This window comes from Tasmannia lanceolata, unplaced genomic scaffold (assembly GCF_043159265.1).
Source record: "Tasmannia lanceolata isolate RefF3 unplaced genomic scaffold, GAP_Taslan_0.1 ptg000026l, whole genome shotgun sequence".
NCBI lineage: Eukaryota > Viridiplantae > Streptophyta > Magnoliopsida > Canellales > Winteraceae > Tasmannia > Tasmannia lanceolata.
In genome coordinates, this window is record NW_027518703.1 from 192,616 (window position 1) to 210,579 (window position 17,964).

General features: G+C 39.2%; 1 protein-coding gene and 1 pseudogene across 1 annotated transcript; both read right to left on the reverse strand.

Moving 5' to 3' along the window:
* Positions 1-957: 957 nt before the first annotated feature.
* Positions 958-17,092, reverse strand: LOC143858605 (putative E3 ubiquitin-protein ligase XBOS34). The gene is made up of 9 exons (XM_077369295.1): positions 16,558-17,092; positions 16,091-16,205; positions 10,262-10,342; positions 10,021-10,109; positions 9,802-9,893; positions 9,497-9,578; positions 7,414-7,516; positions 3,355-3,530; positions 958-2,011 (listed from the first exon to the last, which is right to left on the reverse strand). Exons 1-9 carry the CDS (start codon positions 16,657-16,659, stop codon positions 1,298-1,300), a joined length of 1,554 nt encoding a protein of 517 aa, XP_077225410.1. The 5' UTR covers positions 16,660-17,092; the 3' UTR covers positions 958-1,297.
* Positions 8,926-9,035, reverse strand: LOC143858858 (U6 spliceosomal RNA; annotated as a pseudogene).
* Positions 17,093-17,964: the final 872 nt, after the last annotated feature.

Sequence of the window (17,964 nt, forward strand, 5' to 3'; positions counted from 1 at the left end):
AAACAAATCTCTCCTTCATTTTCCTCTCCACCCAGGGCAGCAACCAAATGGAGCCTAACAGGTGAAATAGATTTCCGAATGTAAGAGTAAACAGAATGCACATGAAGATGTCTCTGGCCAAATATCCATACAAGACCTGCAACATATATCCAATAATTATTTTGGAAAAGTGACAATATATTCATATACTGAGATCATTACAAAAACATAGGGGACCAGGAGTCTCCCTGATTAGAGAATATGAAAAGCATACGACTGAAAAGTAAACCTATTGAGTCTACAAGGCGACTACATTTCCACAAATTAGCTTTTCACCAAAAACCTACTCTATCTTAACCCAATCATTCGTAAAACATTTCAGATACCCATTCACCCTAGCAAAATAGAGATTGACAAAGGATAATTCCTCGAGTACGTCCCTCGAGCACTCTCAGATAAGCTCATTATCATCCAACCTTCTTAATCCTTCCAAAAAACTAAAACCTCCAAAACAACCCACAGAAAACCGCCAAAAAACATTTACACCGGAAAAAATAAGAACCCCACTTCTTTAGAGCCTTAAGCTCCCTGCTGCCCCTTCCCGGTGCCTTGCCCTTTTCCATCGCATCTCGCTTCTCTATGTCCAGAAGCATCTCCTTTGTTTTCTCTGTGTTTTCCTCAAAGCCAATGCCCAACGTCTTACCCATTTTTGACATCTCGTCAAATTCTTCCTGGAATGCCTGCTTCTCCTTGTCTAATACCTCCACATTTTCTTCCACCGAATCCTGAACATATATCTAATAATAATAACAAGCTAAGACAACAATGACTACTACTTGACATATGAATTATTTACCTGTATATTGGGTGGAGAAGATCATGAATCGCATATGCATCAAAACAGTCAACTCCAAAATTCTACACAGATCTGAAACAGAAACCAAATGGCGTCACAGCATACCTGTATCTGTTTGGTCATCAGGTAAAGCTTCTCGTCACTGAGAATAAAGAACAGTTCATATCAAGGCCCTTCACCTTCATAGGAATCCAACAGACAAAAGTCTACATATGTGAATAATAACAAGATGCACCAAAAAACTAAAACCGTCAAGCAGGAATTTGAACCTGCAACATTGCTTCTTTTGATGATACTACAAGGCTCAGGGGTTGTTTGTACATCTGTGCACTTCATAGCATGTAAAGAATTATAAACAGAGCGCCACTACCACAATACACATCATATACAAAGACTTCCTTGCACCACTGAAAATTATATAAATTTATAAACAACCCGAATCCATGTCTTCAGCATTGAGACTCAAACAGTGTAGATCCTTATAACCTGATTGATCTTAGCACGGCAAACAGGGCAACCCCAATCTTTGGCTTTAACTTCGTTCAAACACGACATGCAACCAACCACGTGACCACAGGGAACACATGCCCCCTCTTTCGAGGCATCCAAACAAATCACACACAAGTCAGAAGCACCATCTTCTTCCTTCAGTTCACTTGTTGCTGGTTTGATCTCCACCGTTGGCATGGATAAATCAATGGGGCGGGAATCGATCAAGGGATAGTGGATTGGGCCGTCATCTGGGATCTCCTCGGGAACTGGTGGAGCTGAAGGAATTGCAGAAGTTGTAGGAGGGACGCTTTGTGTTGATAATGCGACAACTGGTGTGGTATTTCGGCTATGGTCAAGCTGAGTTGGATTGCCACTTGGCCCAGATGGCATATCCCAGCCATTATGTGAACTACTAGAAGAGTTGTCGGACCATCCACCGCTACCCAATTTTGAAGGACGTACAGTTCCTTCTGGTGGGCCCCAACCATTGTGACTAGCAATGTCTGCAGAGTTTCCCCAACCATTTGTGTTGTTTATTTCAGTGCCCAGGTGGGTGTCAGGAAAGACTGGTGGTCGATCTTCCACAGCCGACTGAAGAGAGGCACTGATGGCCATGGCTAACTCTAGATCCTCGGGAGTAGGTGCCGGCATAGTTGCAGGAATCGCTACATTGGGAAAGTTGACCTGCAGGCAAGATGCAATCCCTCAACAAATCATAATTGTGGTGTCACAGTCTACATGACAAGTATTAGGCCTAATTCAGGACCACAGATTGGTGGCCCAGCAGATAATTAGCCCCAATCACAACACAAATGATGAAAAATATAAAGATATGTTAATTTCAATTCACTGCATGAATGATATGATCAAAATCGGTGGATGAAATACAACCCCAAAGGAGTGTGTGGAATCAGTCGAATAAAGTCGTTCTTTTTTTCAAATCACCAGGAGTATAGGTAAATAAAAGAAGCAGCACGTGTAATCGTTTCAATAGAAGGAAAAGCTGCTTAGCAAGTTGGTGTATTCTTTGCAAGCTCAGTGATGAATCTTTGGAGCATTTATTGGTGCATTGCCCTTTCTCTTGCCATCTTTCAATGTGCGTCATCAAAAGCTTTGTGCTCTCATGGTCTTTCCAAAGCTTCGTAAAGGAACAAAGGCATACTCGAGGATAAAAAGTGAAGTTAGGTCAAGATTGCTCTAAACATCAAGGCTGATCTTATCCAATGGTGTAGGAGTGATAAAGTTGTGACACTATAGTTTTGGGGAGATTTTACGAAATGGGAAGGTGATGGTGTTCGAACAAAAGAAAAAAAAAAACAAAGTGATGCTGAACTCTGATGGGAGCTCTGAAGGAAATCCAGGACGAGCGAGCATTCAGCCTTTTCCGGAACTCAAGTGGGCATACAATCCTATTGTACTCATGACAGGGGGTCTGTGACTCTAACGAAGCGGACGCAAGAGCGTTACTATGGGGCATGAGATGGTACGAGAAACATGGTTTGGCGCCTTTGCTAATAGAAGGTGGTTCATCAAACGTCATAGTCTGGGCCAGCAACAAAGCGATCGGTCCGTGGACATTAGCGAACATCATCGAAGAAAGGAGGGACCTTGTCAAGCTGATCAAGGACAGGCTGCTGGATTGGGAAGGAACTATGTTTCTGCTGTAAATACACATATTATGGCTACAGACTTGGAGAAATTATTTTCTGTACTGGCGTATTATGATGTTTACTAGTTTCTCAGGTCGGATCTTGTAATGGGGGATCTGTGAAGTTTTAGGGGGCTTTTGCTGTAAATGTTGTACACTGGTGGGACGCGTCCCCATGGTTGTATTCTGGTGACAGCTATAAATAAAAACTGTTGCCTTTCAAAAAAAAAAAGAAATAGGCAAAATCTTAAAAGTCAACCAAAGCAGTTTCAAGTGTTGGGACCCAACAGATATAATTTTTGGCAGCCATTAAAAAAAAAGATTTAATTTTTTAAGTACTGAAAATTTATCATCTGAGAACTCTCGATCATAACAGTACCTGTTGCAAACCTATACAGGCATTAAAAAACCACTGTATTTGCTGCTTGTCACCCTCATTCCCAGATAAGAACTTAAATTGTCTTCCTGTATATGACACATAAAAAGGGCGGCCCAGTGCACGACGCTCCCGCCATTGCGGGGTCCTGGGAGGCCTAGATTTACGCAGCCTTACCCCTGCATATGACACACAACAATTAAAAAAATCAAGTATAGTTAAGCATATAGAAATTTGCATTCAATGTGTTAATCAACAAATTTTTCATAGAAACGTGAAAATGGACCAGTAGTTGAAAAATCATGTGGGCCACATTTTTTGGGTGATCCAAAGCATTCATTTGAAAGGCCCTTACATAGATAAGGTGTCCACAAAAAATAAGGTGGTTAGGATCATCCTAACCCTTCTATTTGTGGAGGGAAAATGGGCAGATCTGTGGAGAAACAGTATCCGTCCATTTTTCCCTCCACAAATGAATTAGGTTAGGATGATCCTACAAACCTGATTTTTGGTACACACCCTATCTATGTAAGGGCCTTTCAAATGAATGCTTTGGATCACCCCAAAAATGTGGGCCCCTATGAGTTTTTTATGCTCGAGCTCAGATAAGTTATCTGAGCTTGAGCTCAAAAACACTTTACTCATTTCATGGGCATTCATTTGATGGGTGCTCACATAGATAGGGTGTGCCCAAAAAATCAGATCCATAAGATCATCCCAACCCTTCGGTTTGTGGAGGTTAAAAAGGGAGGGTATATAAACCTTCACAGATCTGTCCATTTTTTACCTCCACAGTTCAAAGGGTTACGATTATCCTAAGGAACTGAATTTTTTAGGCACACCCTATCTATGTGGGCCCACTGTATTTTAAGCCGATGGAGTAGACAAGTTATCTACTCGATTGTGTAGATACAACACTTCTCTCTCTTGTAGACAAGTTATCTACTCGATCGTGTAGATACAACACTTCTCTCTCTCTCTCTCTCTCTCTCTCTCTCTCTCTCTCTCTCTCTCTCTATATATATATATATATATATATATATATATATATATATAGAGAGAGAGAGAGAGAGAGAGAGAGGAAGGGGAGTTTACCGTTCACTGCTGGAGTTTACTGTTCACGGCTGTGGAAGCTGTGAACAGTAAACTATATATATATATATATATATATATATATATATATATGAGTAAACAGTTCCAGAGGTGGCGGTAGTGGTGGCTTATATGAGGTGGCACTCACAAAACATAGGGAGCCCACTTTGTTTGGATGATCCAAAGCATTCATTTGATAGGCCCTCACATAGATAGGGTGCCCACAAAAAATCAGCTCCATAGGATCATCCTAACCCTTCCATTTGTGGAGGTTTAGATTTATGGAGGTTTATACCCATCCATTTTAACCTCCACAAATGGAATGGTTAGGATGATCCTATAAAGTTGATTTTTTGGGCACACCCTATCTAGGTGAGGGCCTATCAAATGAATGCTTTGGATCATCCAAACAAAGTGGGCCCCCAATGTTTTGTGAGCGCCACCTCATATAAGCCACCGCTAGCGCCACCTCAGGATATATATATATATATATATATATATATATATATATATATATATATATATATATAGAGAGAGAGAGAGAGAGAGAGAGAGAGGAAAGTGTCTCTAGTGTGCCGACTAGAGATCATTCTCTAGTCCGCCGACCAAAAACACATGGGTCCCACCTTATTTGGGTGATGCAAAGCATTTATTTGATGGGCCCTGATATAGAGACGGTATCCACAAAAAATCAGCTCCATAGGATCATCCCAACCCTACAATTTGTGGAGCTTAAAATGGATGGCTATAAACCGCCACAAATCTGTCCATTTTTTAGCTCCTCAAATCGAAGGGTTAAGATGATGCTATGAAGCTGATTTGTTGTGGACACCCTATCTATAATGGGGCCCATCAAATGAATGCTTTAGATCACCACAAGAATGTGGGACCCATGTGTTTTTGGTTGGCAGACTAGAGACACTTTCCTCATATATATATATATGAGAAAAGTGTAGCTGCACATACGTGTAGCGAACTTAGCTACACCGACGGCTTAAAATACAATGGGCCCCACATTGTTTGGGTGATGCAAACCATTCATTTGATGGGCCCTCACATAGATAGGGTGTGCCCAAAAAATCAGCTCCATAGGATCATCCCAACCCTACGATTTGTGGAGGCAAAAATGGACCTGTAAAAACCTTCACAAATCTGTCCATTTTTGCCTCCACAGTTTGAAGGGTTGAGATCATCCAATGGAGCTGATTTTTTGGGCACACCCTATCAATGTGAGGTCCTATCAAATGAATGGTTTGGATCACCCAAATAATGTAGGCACATTGTATTTTAAGCCATCGGTGTAGCTAAGTTAGCTACACGTATGTGTAGCTTCTCTCTACTCTCTCTCTCTCTCTCTCTATATATATATATATATATATATATATATATATATATATAGAGAGAGAGAGAGAGAGAGAGAGAGAACGGTTTCTACACACAAGTGTAGATAAGTTATCTACACATTAGCTTAAAATACAGTGGGGGCCCACATTGTTTGGGCGATCCAAAGCATTCATTTGATGGGCCCTCACATAGATAGGGTGTGCCCAAAAAATCAGCTTCATAGGATCATCCTAACCCTTCGAACCGTGGAGGCAAAAAATGGACAGATTGGTGAAGGTTTATACACGTCCATTTTACCTCCACAAATCGTAGGGTTGGGATGATCCTATGGAGCTGATTTTTTGTGGACACCCTATCTATGTGAGGGCTAATCAAATGAATGGTTTGGATCACCCAAACAATATGCCCTCCATTGTGTTTCAAGCTAGTGTGTAGATAACTTATCTATACTTGTGTGTAGAAACCGTTTTCTCATGTTTGTGTGGTGGTCTAGCTTGTGTACTTTTAATTTAGTTTTCGCCAATTCTTTCAATTTTTGTCATATGCGGTTACTGGATACATAGTACGATGGTAAACCAAGTCCTTACATCCACCCTTCACGAATGTGATGTAAAGCTCCATCTTCAACAATAGCTTAAAAACGTAAAAAATGCAGTGATGTGTAATATGAGGGAAACAGAAGTTGCACTCTTTCTTAATACATTTCACATGTACACCTCCAACACGCCATTTCCAAAAAAAAAAAAAGAATGTACACCTCCAACATTTATAGGACGCTGCAAATAGCTGAAATACCGTAGTAGAAAAGAGCACTAGCAATAAAATAATCAGTAACCACTGATTTAGTCTCATCTACAGTGTACAGAGAGCAGACTTCTATCAGGTGTTTAAAATTTACCATATAAGTTCAGCACAGAAGACTTACACAAATGAAATAATAATGGCTTGTTATGCTCAGGAGGCGAAAGTCTGTTGTGTGTGTGTGTGTGTGTGTGTGTGTGTTCAAAATTGGATAAGATAAACCTATGATTTGTGGACACGGACATGGATGTAGCGTGACGACACTGATACAGAGTGTCGGACACGGCAAACCCCCAAAATTTAGAAACGGGGGGACACGGCTAAAATAGAGAGCATATATAATCATAGTTTGTCGATATGGATTTGTGTGTCGAGTTTCCACACGGATATAAGTTGTCTGGCATGGCAACATCTATAAATCTATAAATGGTGACACGTACATACATATAAGATTATTGATTATTACACAAATACGTGTCAACACACTCACATTAACTCTAACACTCTAACACTCCTTGCAACACATTTAAAAGTGTCCAAAGGAGTGTCAACACGTGTGGACAAGCTTGTCGTATCGGACACGGCAGGACACGCGTGTCAGCTGTAAATTCAAAGTGTCGGCTAAATCATAGAGATAACAAAGGTGGCTCGTTTATCATCTTATAAGTGCCTGGTTTGGAAGAGGAGAGAGAACATTTTCCTGTCACATGTTTTATACCAGTATTCATCAGTTAAACATGGTCATAGAGTAATTTTTCAAAAGATCTCCCATTACATGCCCAGAACAAATTACTAAAGATAACATTCTCAAATAAGAGAACTTACTGGTTGCTTTGTCAGTAATAGCCACTGCTGGAGCTGGATGATTTAAATCTAATTCCTCAATTTTAACCTTCCACAGTGGAATAACTGTACTAGGCCGGGCAACCTGCTCATTCATCAAAAGCTCCATCTCAACAAATTACAGAGTTTATGATACTGTTTTAGATGAGACAATATTCAATCCCCGATGAAGAAATTTTGAGGAAAACTAATGCAGAATATGGTCATTAAAGTTACAAAACACAGCTACCAGATTTTGTGTAAGCCGCTGCAAAATTGGGCAACAAAGCCACAGTTTATATTGGTTTTGTAAGAATTCAAGTATATCTGGGTCATTAATCGCAGCCCAGTTGGAGCTCAAATTCCTCCCAGTCTGGTCTTAGTTATTTCTCAGTTCGCTCCAAGTTTGTGCCCAGGTACAGAAAATTTAAAAGGAAGCCTAATTTTCTGCCACATACAATTGAAAAAACATCACTTTTGCCACCTTTGTGAGCAATATCTATTTTTGTCAGTCAAAATTTATTGTAAAATTTCAAAAATTGCCATCACCTTTTCTTCCCAAAATAGCATTTACCTTTGCTAGTCTTTTATATTTTTTCCCTTCATAATGAACCATCTTAACAAATAAAATACAAAGAAAGAAAAAAATTCTCTTTTTGCACATAGCCAGTTGACACAAAAGTTTTAACATCCTGACCTTGCAAAGAAAATTAAGTGCATTTCCGGAGAAAAAAAAGATTAATTATAGTAGAAAGTAGGTTCGACGCACCAACCATGGAGGGAGTGTCTACAAAATCTTTGAAGACATTCTAAGGAGTGTCTTAAGGGATATCATTTCAAAGGTCCAAAGTGTGTTCATTAAAAGTATACAGATCCTTGATGGCTGCGTACTCGAAAATGAGTGCATTAATTACTATCACAAAGTGGGCAAATCCGGAGTCCTATGTAAGGTTAACATGTAAAAGCATACAATAGTCAGAATGGAATTTCATAGACTACCTTTTGAGTAGGATGGCCTTCGGAAGAATATAAAGAGGTGTAAAAGCATACAATAGTCAGAATGGAATTTCATAGACTATCTTTTGAGTAAGATGGCCTTCGGAAGAATATAAAGAGGTTAAATGATGAAGTGCATGTCATCTATATGGTGTTCGACTGATTAATGGACTCCAAAAGGCATTTTCAAGACATCAAGAAGCTTTCGTTAGGGAGATCCTTTATCCTCGTTACTCTTTAAGATTCTGGCGGACGGGCTGAGCCAAATGATAGACAAGGCCAAATCAAGAGGTCTAATAAAAAGTTTCAAAATTGGCCAATCATAGATACCTACAATGTGCAAAGGACAACCTTTTGTTCTCTAAATCCCTAGTTATGGGGGGAGGCCGGAAGATCCAGATATCAGGATGTTCGCTGATATCAATGGATGCCAATGTCTATTGAATCTATAGAACTATGTAAAATAAACTATTGAATCTACGGAACATTTAGTTCTCTCTTTTATTTTTTGAAAAGTAAAAAAATTTGGACCACTTCTGGAATTGAGCGTGTCATCCTTGTGCAGGGGCCATGCTAATCTTCTCTGTCGCATTCCAATATTATCGGATAGGATTATAAAAAAATATCATACCCATTCAAAAAAAAATCATATGAGAATCTATGATCCAAGCACATCTTGAATAAACTCATAAATCTGTCTCTTCAAAGTATGAACTGAGCAACTAATGTCTGCCCCCAATGACAACCAGACTTTCAACCACACTGTACACCAAGACCTGAACTGATGTGAACTAAGATTTAGGCAACAGTACTCAACTCAACTAAGATGTAGGCAAAAGTAGATAGGAAAAACATAGAAAAGGATAATTTTGAAGTAGAAAAAAAAAAGACAATATTTTTGCAAACTCCTACAGGCCCCGAGGGTGAGATGAGTATTTCCAATGTCATTTAAATAGGAGATAAGCACTAAAATAATAATAGATTGTATAAACCAACTGCAATGGAGGAAAAAAGCCAATGAAAATCATACTCAATAACAACAGATAATCCATCCTTTATGCTAATATGACAAGTATGGGTTCCGTCATACCTGTGGTCCAGGATATATAGCAAGCTCAAATTTGGGAAGCTTACGACGGTTACGAGACTCACAGGGTACGACCACAGCCCAACTGTAAATAATGCAAATAAAGTCACCACAAATACCATGTCAACTCTCACAAGGAACAGTTAAATAGCAAGATAGCCACAATGCAAGATCAAAATAGCACTGAATTCCAACTTCCACTCTTCAAGTAAATTCAGCCCTTTCACAATGAAAACTATACATAAAGAAAGAGAAGAAAGAAGTAGCAACAAAGATCCCAAATGTCAACAAAAGTCTAATAGACCCACATTTTTCGTGACACCAAATTAGGAGCTAATTTTACGAGAAAGCCCGGCCCATTCAGCTCCCGCAGCCAACCAGAGAAAAGGCAAATGTAGCTCTGTGTACAAGTTGATCAAAAAATGTCTTTAGCTGAGGAAATCATAAGCAAAATGCATGCATGCATAGATAACCTATTAAATTTAGAAGCAGAAAATTTGTGTAGAACTTAGGGATAGGTGGCATACCTCGATAGCACGGACAACTGTGGTATGTCCCTTTGCTCTAGCCATATCGAGAGCAGTATGGCAATCATCATTCAGAGCCAAAGCATTTGCTGAAATGTTTTAACATCCAATCACCTATTAATATCAATATTATACACGGAAGAATAACGAAAATGACCTAGTTCCCGGAAAACCTTATAATCCAAAGTCCAAACACCATTTTAGCACATTGCTCAAACCATATGAAGTCAATAAAATGTACCTCCATGAGAAAGAAGTAATGTAACAGTCTCCTCCAGGCCTCTTTTTGCAGCATGATGTAAAGGAGTTCCTGCATGAGACCCTACAGTACATAAAGAGGTATGAGATCCATGGTTTTATCATTTACAAGTACTCCTGAGTCCCGATCGTACTTTCAAGTTTCAATTGATAAAAATAAAAAAGGTGTCCTATATGATATTTCCACATTTTCCATCCACTTTTGTTGCCTTTCCAACCCTTTACCCTCTTAGCCAGTGCCTTTTTGCCCCATTACATTCGAAGCAGGTAAGAACACCTTAAATTAATTCTTTAATAGGTCAAATCAAAGTGATTTAAAGAATGACCCTTGGGGTGATATGGGGATAGACGATACAACAAAAGATTGGGAGTTGGGACTTTGGGTGGGACATTACAAGGCAAGGAGTTGGGAGTACGCGTGGGATAGCGAAGGCCGGGAGTTGGAACAGTGGGTGGGACAGTGAAAGGCTGGGAGTTGGGAGGTGAAAGGCTTGGAATTGGGAGTGTGGGTGGGTTTGGTACGGACGGAACAATAAAGGGTGCATTAGAAATTAGATAGGATCATAGTTGTAAATTTCGTTTCGTTTCGTCCGAAATGGACGAAACGTTTCGGTTTCGGCCGAAAACCGGAACGAAATGATGAAATTTCGTTTCGTACCGGATTTCGGCTGAAATTTACCGAAAAGTTTCAAACGAAATTATCTGAATTGTTCGAAATTTTCCGAAATTTCTTTTCGGTGGCCAAAACGAAATGGCCACCAAAACGAAATTTACAACTATGGATAGGATGGAGATGAGGCAGCGAGTGGCGGCAACATTTATTATTACCAGCGACGATAACGGAAAGTAGCAATAGCAAGCAGCGAATATGAGCTTCATATGTGTGTCAGTTGATGGATTATGGGCTAAAACCTATGTCACAAATGTCGTTCTCGGGAATTTCTCAGCAAGGGAAAATCTCGGGATAAATTAATTTTTATTAATTTTTTCGGGTTTATATCGGGAAATAAGCGATAAAATTAAAACTAATTAAAAATATATATATAATTATTAAATTTAAGAAAAAAATATAAAATAAAAATATCGTAAAAATATCGCGATATTTATGATAAAAACGAAAAATATCGCTATATTTTTAAAATCTCAGGATTAGTTCAGGATTTTGTCGTTTTATCAAAATCTCGTGATAAAAATGCTATATTTTGAAAATATCGGAGATATTTGTGACATAGGCTAAAATCAACCCCATTTTTCACTTGTGAAAAATAGGTGAAGGGAGGGTCAGAAAGCTCAGGCCGTGGTGAACACTGATGGGTTTGGCTTATTGTCCCCATTTCTCTTGCCTGCAGAAAGTGTAAAGAGGAGAACCAATGGTGTGGCAACGATAACCAAAATCTCCCTCCCTCTCACCCACTTTAGGTGAGTACTGGATCAAGACATTATTGGTACCCAGAGCACCCAGTGAGATTTATTACAATGTTTTGGTCGTTGTCCTACCTATTGAATCTTCCCCCTCAATAGCTACTTTCTCCAGAGAAAAATTCATCAAATTATGGCATTTCTATTTGCACGAATACAAGAAATCTATGAAGATTTCGCCAGACCTCAGTGGCTGGAGTTTTTACTTTGTTGTGGTTGGGAGAAGGGAAAAGGAAGCTAGCCAAATTCATATAAAAAGAGGATGGAAATCTATGAAGATGGGGGATTTCCCCATACTGATGTAGGATAGGGAAGAGAAATAGAAGATAGGGAAGAGAAATAGAAGAAAGGGGAGAAGAAGAGAATAAGAATAGGGGAAGAAGTGAATAAAAGGAAAAGAATAGAAGAGTAGGGGAAGAAGAGAATAGAAGAGTAGAAAAAGAAGAACAAATTTGGGGAGAAGAAAAGAGGAAGAGGAAGGAAGAAATATGGGGGAGAAGCTCTCAATTTAATTCAATAATTCATCAAAGGCTCACAATAAAATTGTAAAGAGGACTATAAATACGCAATTAACAACCTAAAAGATAGAAACCTACTAAAACAAGAATTCCTAAAAGACTAAACTTCCTAATTCTAAATAACATGGAAAATAAAAGCCTAAAAACTAAATAACATGGAAAATAAATGCCTAGAAATCTTAATGGGCAAATATGCCACTTATTTGGCATATTATCTACATCATTCTCCCCCGCTTGAAAAGAACTCGACCTCGAGTTCTAGTCCACCTGGATCAAATATGTAGATGAGCAACTCGAGCAATAGCAGTGGTAACACATCAAACTCTGTCATGCAAAATGCGTGTGATAACCGTAAGAAGCGTCTGAAATGCCAATGGAATGAGAGTGAAAAAATCGCCCATGTAGAATCATAAATACGCGAACCTCTCCTGATAAGTAACGAAGCTGGAAAAATGGTAACGTACTCCTCTTGGATCGGTGGGATCGGCATAACAGCTATGGGCGGTACCAATCCATGACCAACCTCAATAAAGATATCACTTGCTGGTATCAAATCCGGCTCAATGAAATCAGCAACAAAACCATCTGCTAGAACTGTATCAGGCTCAGTGATGTCAACCAGTGTGCTAAAATCCTCTGTCGGAATTTCCACGGGAGACGCAACACTGCCATGATGCTCCTCTGACTCATAACGGTGGTCGGTCAACTCTGTCTCTACGTCATTCTCCCCCGCTTGAAAAGAACTCGACCTCGAGTTCTAGTCTACCTGGATCAAATATGTAGATGAGCAACTCGAGCAATAGCAGTGGTAACACATCAAACTCTGTCATGTAAAATGCGCGTGATAACCGTAAGAAGCGTCTGAAATGCCAATGGAATGAGAGTGAAGAAATCGCCCACGTAGAATCATAAATACGCGAACCTCTCCTGATAAGTAACGAAGCTGGAAAAATGGTAACGTACTCCTCCTGGATCGATGGGATCGGCATAACAGCTATGGGCGGTACCAATCCATGACCAACCTCAATAAAGATATCACTTGCTGGTATCAAATCCGGCTCAATGAAATCAGCAACAAAACCATCTGGTAGAACTGTATCAGGCTCAGTGATGTCAACTAGTGTGCTAAAATCCTCTGTCGGAATTTCCACTGGAGACGCAACACTGCCATGATGCTCCTCTGACTCATAACGGTGGTCGGTCGACTCTGTCAAAGGATCAGCCTCACATGGCTCTGTCACAATAATTGTCTCGACTGTGGAAGTGCCAATCTATCTCTCTAGATGCTCGGCAATCGGCCCTGTCGAAATCTCTGAATCGTCATGCTCATTGTCGTCAGCCTCAGCAATCACTGGACTCTCTGGCTCTATATCAGATATCTCTAACTCAGTATCTGCCATCATAGACTCTGTATCTGACATAATCATGGGCTCAACAACTATAATGGTCTCATATACAATGTCATATGTCGGACCAATAGCATCATCTGTGTCTGGCTTGTCAATAGTGTTCGCAAATTCCTTCGCTGCTTCAATTTCAGTCTCTCGTGCATGACGGTCTGCGATATTTCGTTCAAGGCGAGCGAAGGCTTCATGTTCTTCGCAGCGGGCTGCGGCTTTACGTTCACGTACCAATTTCCTCTCATTCAAGTAACGCACTGTACTTTACAAGATTGCCTGAAATTCAGCCCGTCGAGCAACTTCTTCATGCATCAATCTTTGTTTATACACTGCTCACTCACGTTTCAATCTCTGTTCATACTGATATGCATAATTTCTCATAAACTCAGAACGGATCTCCTCCCATCGACTGAATTGAGGTGCACCTGCAATTCGACGCGCCCTCACAACCTCTAGCCAGAACAACTGGGCTTGTCGTAGTACAGTATCTCTGGCTCGAGAGATAGTCTTGCGGTGATCATAGCAACATGACTCATGATATGCGTCTAGAGCATAGATCCACTATAGACATGCATCCTCATAATAGCGGTAGTGACGGTGTTCCAAATATTGATCGCCGTACCCATAAAAAAGTGGAACATATGGCGAAGCCATTGAGATCAGTGTCGATAAATGAAATCAAACGTCTGATATATATGTCATGTCGAAAGGAACACAATACTTTTCGCAGATCTCAGATCAGACTCCAGATGGCTCGGATCTGCGATAGGACCAAAACGGATAGACGGCCAAAGTTGGTCATTGTAATGCTTGCACTTGTTGTTGGCTATTGAAAATGTGTTGCATAGGTTCTAAAAGTTAACAAGAACAACTTTCGTGTGAATGGCGAAATCAAATTTCGAGCCGAAATGGCCGTGGAAACCTCTTGCAGATGGAGAGACGAGACAGACACACCTCTGCAACTGCGAAACTACGAGTCTTCTATGCTAGAATGGAGAAGGATGGAAAGAGGGTTTGATGCTGGTTTCGATTTAAGTTGGTGAAGGAATAAGGGTAGCAGTGTATGGGTGCTTTTGGGATTAGATAAAGAGTAAGAGACAAGGCTGAAACCAAAAGCTTTGCTAAAGGATTTTTGGGACAGCATGAATTGGGGTTTCGTATGAGATTTTCTGAGTTTAGTATGGTAGCTGGGCTAGGAGGGACTGATTGATGGTGGACTTTAGGGCTGCAGATAAGGAAAGAAAGAGAGGGTCTGGGTTGAAAACAGGGGCTGGTTTGGGGTAGGAGCTTAATGGAGATAGATTTGGTTGTAAGTAGCTTTGGAGATTCGTGGTTGTGAATGGTGGATTTTGCCGAAGAGCTCTCGGATCTTTAGCTCTGATACCAAATTTGTAGGATATGGAAGAGAAATAGAAGAAAGGGGAGAAGAAGAGAAGAAGAATAGGGGAAGAAGAGAATAGAAGGAAAAGAATAAAAGAAGAGTAGGGGAAGAAGATAATAGAAGAGTAGAAGAAGAAGAAATTTGGGGAGAAGAAAAGAGGAATAGAGGAAGGAAGAAATATGGGGGAGAAGCTCTCAATTCAATTCAATAATTCATCAAAGGTTCACAATAAAGCTGTAAAGAGGCCTATAAACATGCAATTAACAACCTAAAAGATATAAACCTACTAAAATAAGAATTCCTAAAAGACTAAACTTCCTAATTCTAAATAACATGAAAAATAAAAACCTAAAAAGTAAATAACATGAAAAATAAATGCCTAGAAATCCTAATGGGCAAATATGCCACTTATTTGGCCTATTATCTGCATCACATACCCCAGTGGGTCTTCATATAAAAAGACAAAAAAAGGGGTGGTGATGCCCCTAAAGAGGATGGAAATATCATTTCCCTCTCAGGAAGTTTACAGTTAAATACAATGAAGATGAAGTATGACGTCTATATGGTACCAAATGGTCAACAATAGTAGAAAAGGCCAATGTATTGAGGTGAATTAACATTCATATTTCGGAATAAGCTTCCAAAGGGTCTTTTTGCCAATTCTACAGCACTTACACTACCTAACTAACATATGAAAAAAAAAGGATGGGAGAAAAGTAAAGCAGTAAAAATATCAGTTGATATTCAATAGTTGGTATAGATCTTGGAAATTTCACTCTAATAGTTCCCAGTGGCAGAGTTTTTAATTTTTCAGGAACAAATATATTCTTAGGCTCTTTCCATCTTATTTCATGTTTTGCCCTGGTATATTACAGGTATAGCAGAGCATGACCTGGGCATGAAAACCATAAACAGGAACCAACCACGTACTCAATATGTAACAATCATTAGATTAATCAAACTAATAACCTAACTTTGGTAATTGAATAAGCCAATCCACCACAAGAAATCATATCAGAAATTGAAATGATTAAGAGAAAAAAAAAGAGGTAAATATAACAGACACAGAATCAACTAAACAATAATAGTCATACCTCGGCAGTAAGCATTCACATTGGCACCCAATTCGATTAGAGTTTTAGCAATAAGAAAACCATCAGGCATCATGCATGCTACAATCAGAGGAGTTTTTCCTTCTCTGTCAATCCACTGCACAAAATTTATCATGTCATGTAAATTCCTCCACTTATAATATACATAGATGTCAGAATTTGGTTGATCTAATCAGATTTTGTTCAAAATCTATCAGGGAAGCTTTTCCCCCCTTGTCAATCCAATGGACAAAATATAGCGTGCCACAACATAATACTTAAGTTAAACCACACGATCATCATTCGGCATTGGAATCAAACCATACATTGATAACTAATTCATGTTATTGTTGAATAATACATAGGTCTAAACTCTAACCAATCAGTAATGAATGCGAAAATTCTCAGAACGCAATCAAGCTATAATAAAAATGTCACAAACACTTAAAACCAAATGCAATGTCATGTACCTCAAGGCCAGCACCTTCACGGCGAAGAACTTTGATTTCTTCTATGTTTCCACAACTGACCAGCTGATAAAGCAGCTGGTCTTTGGATTGAGTTTGTCCCATTTTTCTCACTTCAGAAACAAAACCCTAAAATCATAGACAAAATTTTCACAAAACAAACCCTAAGATTCGATTTCTCAGAGGATTTTGAAAAGCGAAACTAAATGCAGAGTAGAAATCTCTCAAACGAGTACAGAGAAAAGAAAACAAGGGGAAAATCAAAGCAAAAGCGTTTCTTAAACCCTAAAATTTCAGTTTGTACTATGATTTAAATGATAGAAATGACTAAACCCTAGGGCAAAATCTAGATTCCAATCAAATGACAATTACAAAAACAGAACTTCTGAGAGCGGGAAAAAAGAGAATCAAAGCGCCCTAGAAATAGTAGAGATCCTCAAACCCTAGGACAAAATCTAGGGCAAAAAAGCCCAACAATAAAATACGATCAAATCCCCAAAAAGCACAAAATGAAAAGAAATACTCCTTTTTAATTTTTAAAAGAACACTACCTTTTTAAGAGCACCAAAAAGGGTAAAATCGAAACTTCCCAAAATTTTCTTAAAATTTCCTTTCGGGGCGAAGCAAACGTGGAATGAAGAAGTCCAGTCAAAAACGCGGGATTGATCTGATTCTAGTCAATCCATTTCCAGTTTCTGAGTCCATCGGACCTTGGACTCTATTGTTGCCGGACTACTATAGTCCCGGTCTTTTATTAGAGGGCTTTTTGAAGGCCCACCAATTTTATTATTAAATTTCGAGAAAAAAAACAAAACTGAATTACATTTTTTAATTCGAAATTTCCGAATATTAGTAAAATTTTGAAAACAAAATTCATTTTTCCGAAATTTAGGCCTAAATTTCGGGTTTTGGGGATTTCGGGTCCTAACCAATTGTAGAATGATCTTCACCCTCGTAGTTGAATACACATTTCAATGAGATCAAGTTCCAAATCTTTGTAGATTTCAGATGATAAATTGAAAAAAAATCTAAGGTTAGGGGTTTATTGTTTAAGGTTTTGCAATGACCAGTTTGCGGTTTGGGGTATGAGTATGACAATGCTTCTCATTTTGAGAAGAAGAAAATGGGGAGAAATTGGAGAATGAGAGTGGTGTTACGTGCCTAGATGGGTCCACTCGGGATGGAATAAATTAGTTTAGATTTTGTTATTTGTTGACTTTGCTCTATAGTTGTTTAGTATGCGTAGAAGTATGAGAGATAGAGGGTTAAAATATTTAGATGGAGTGGTCAAGGGGCTCGTATGAATAACACACGCAAGTAGCCTTTTTCAAATGAAGAATTTCAAACTCAAAACCGTGTCTATCAGTCTATGCAAAGATGAGGACTGATCCTTCCCTCCAAGTTGGAGTT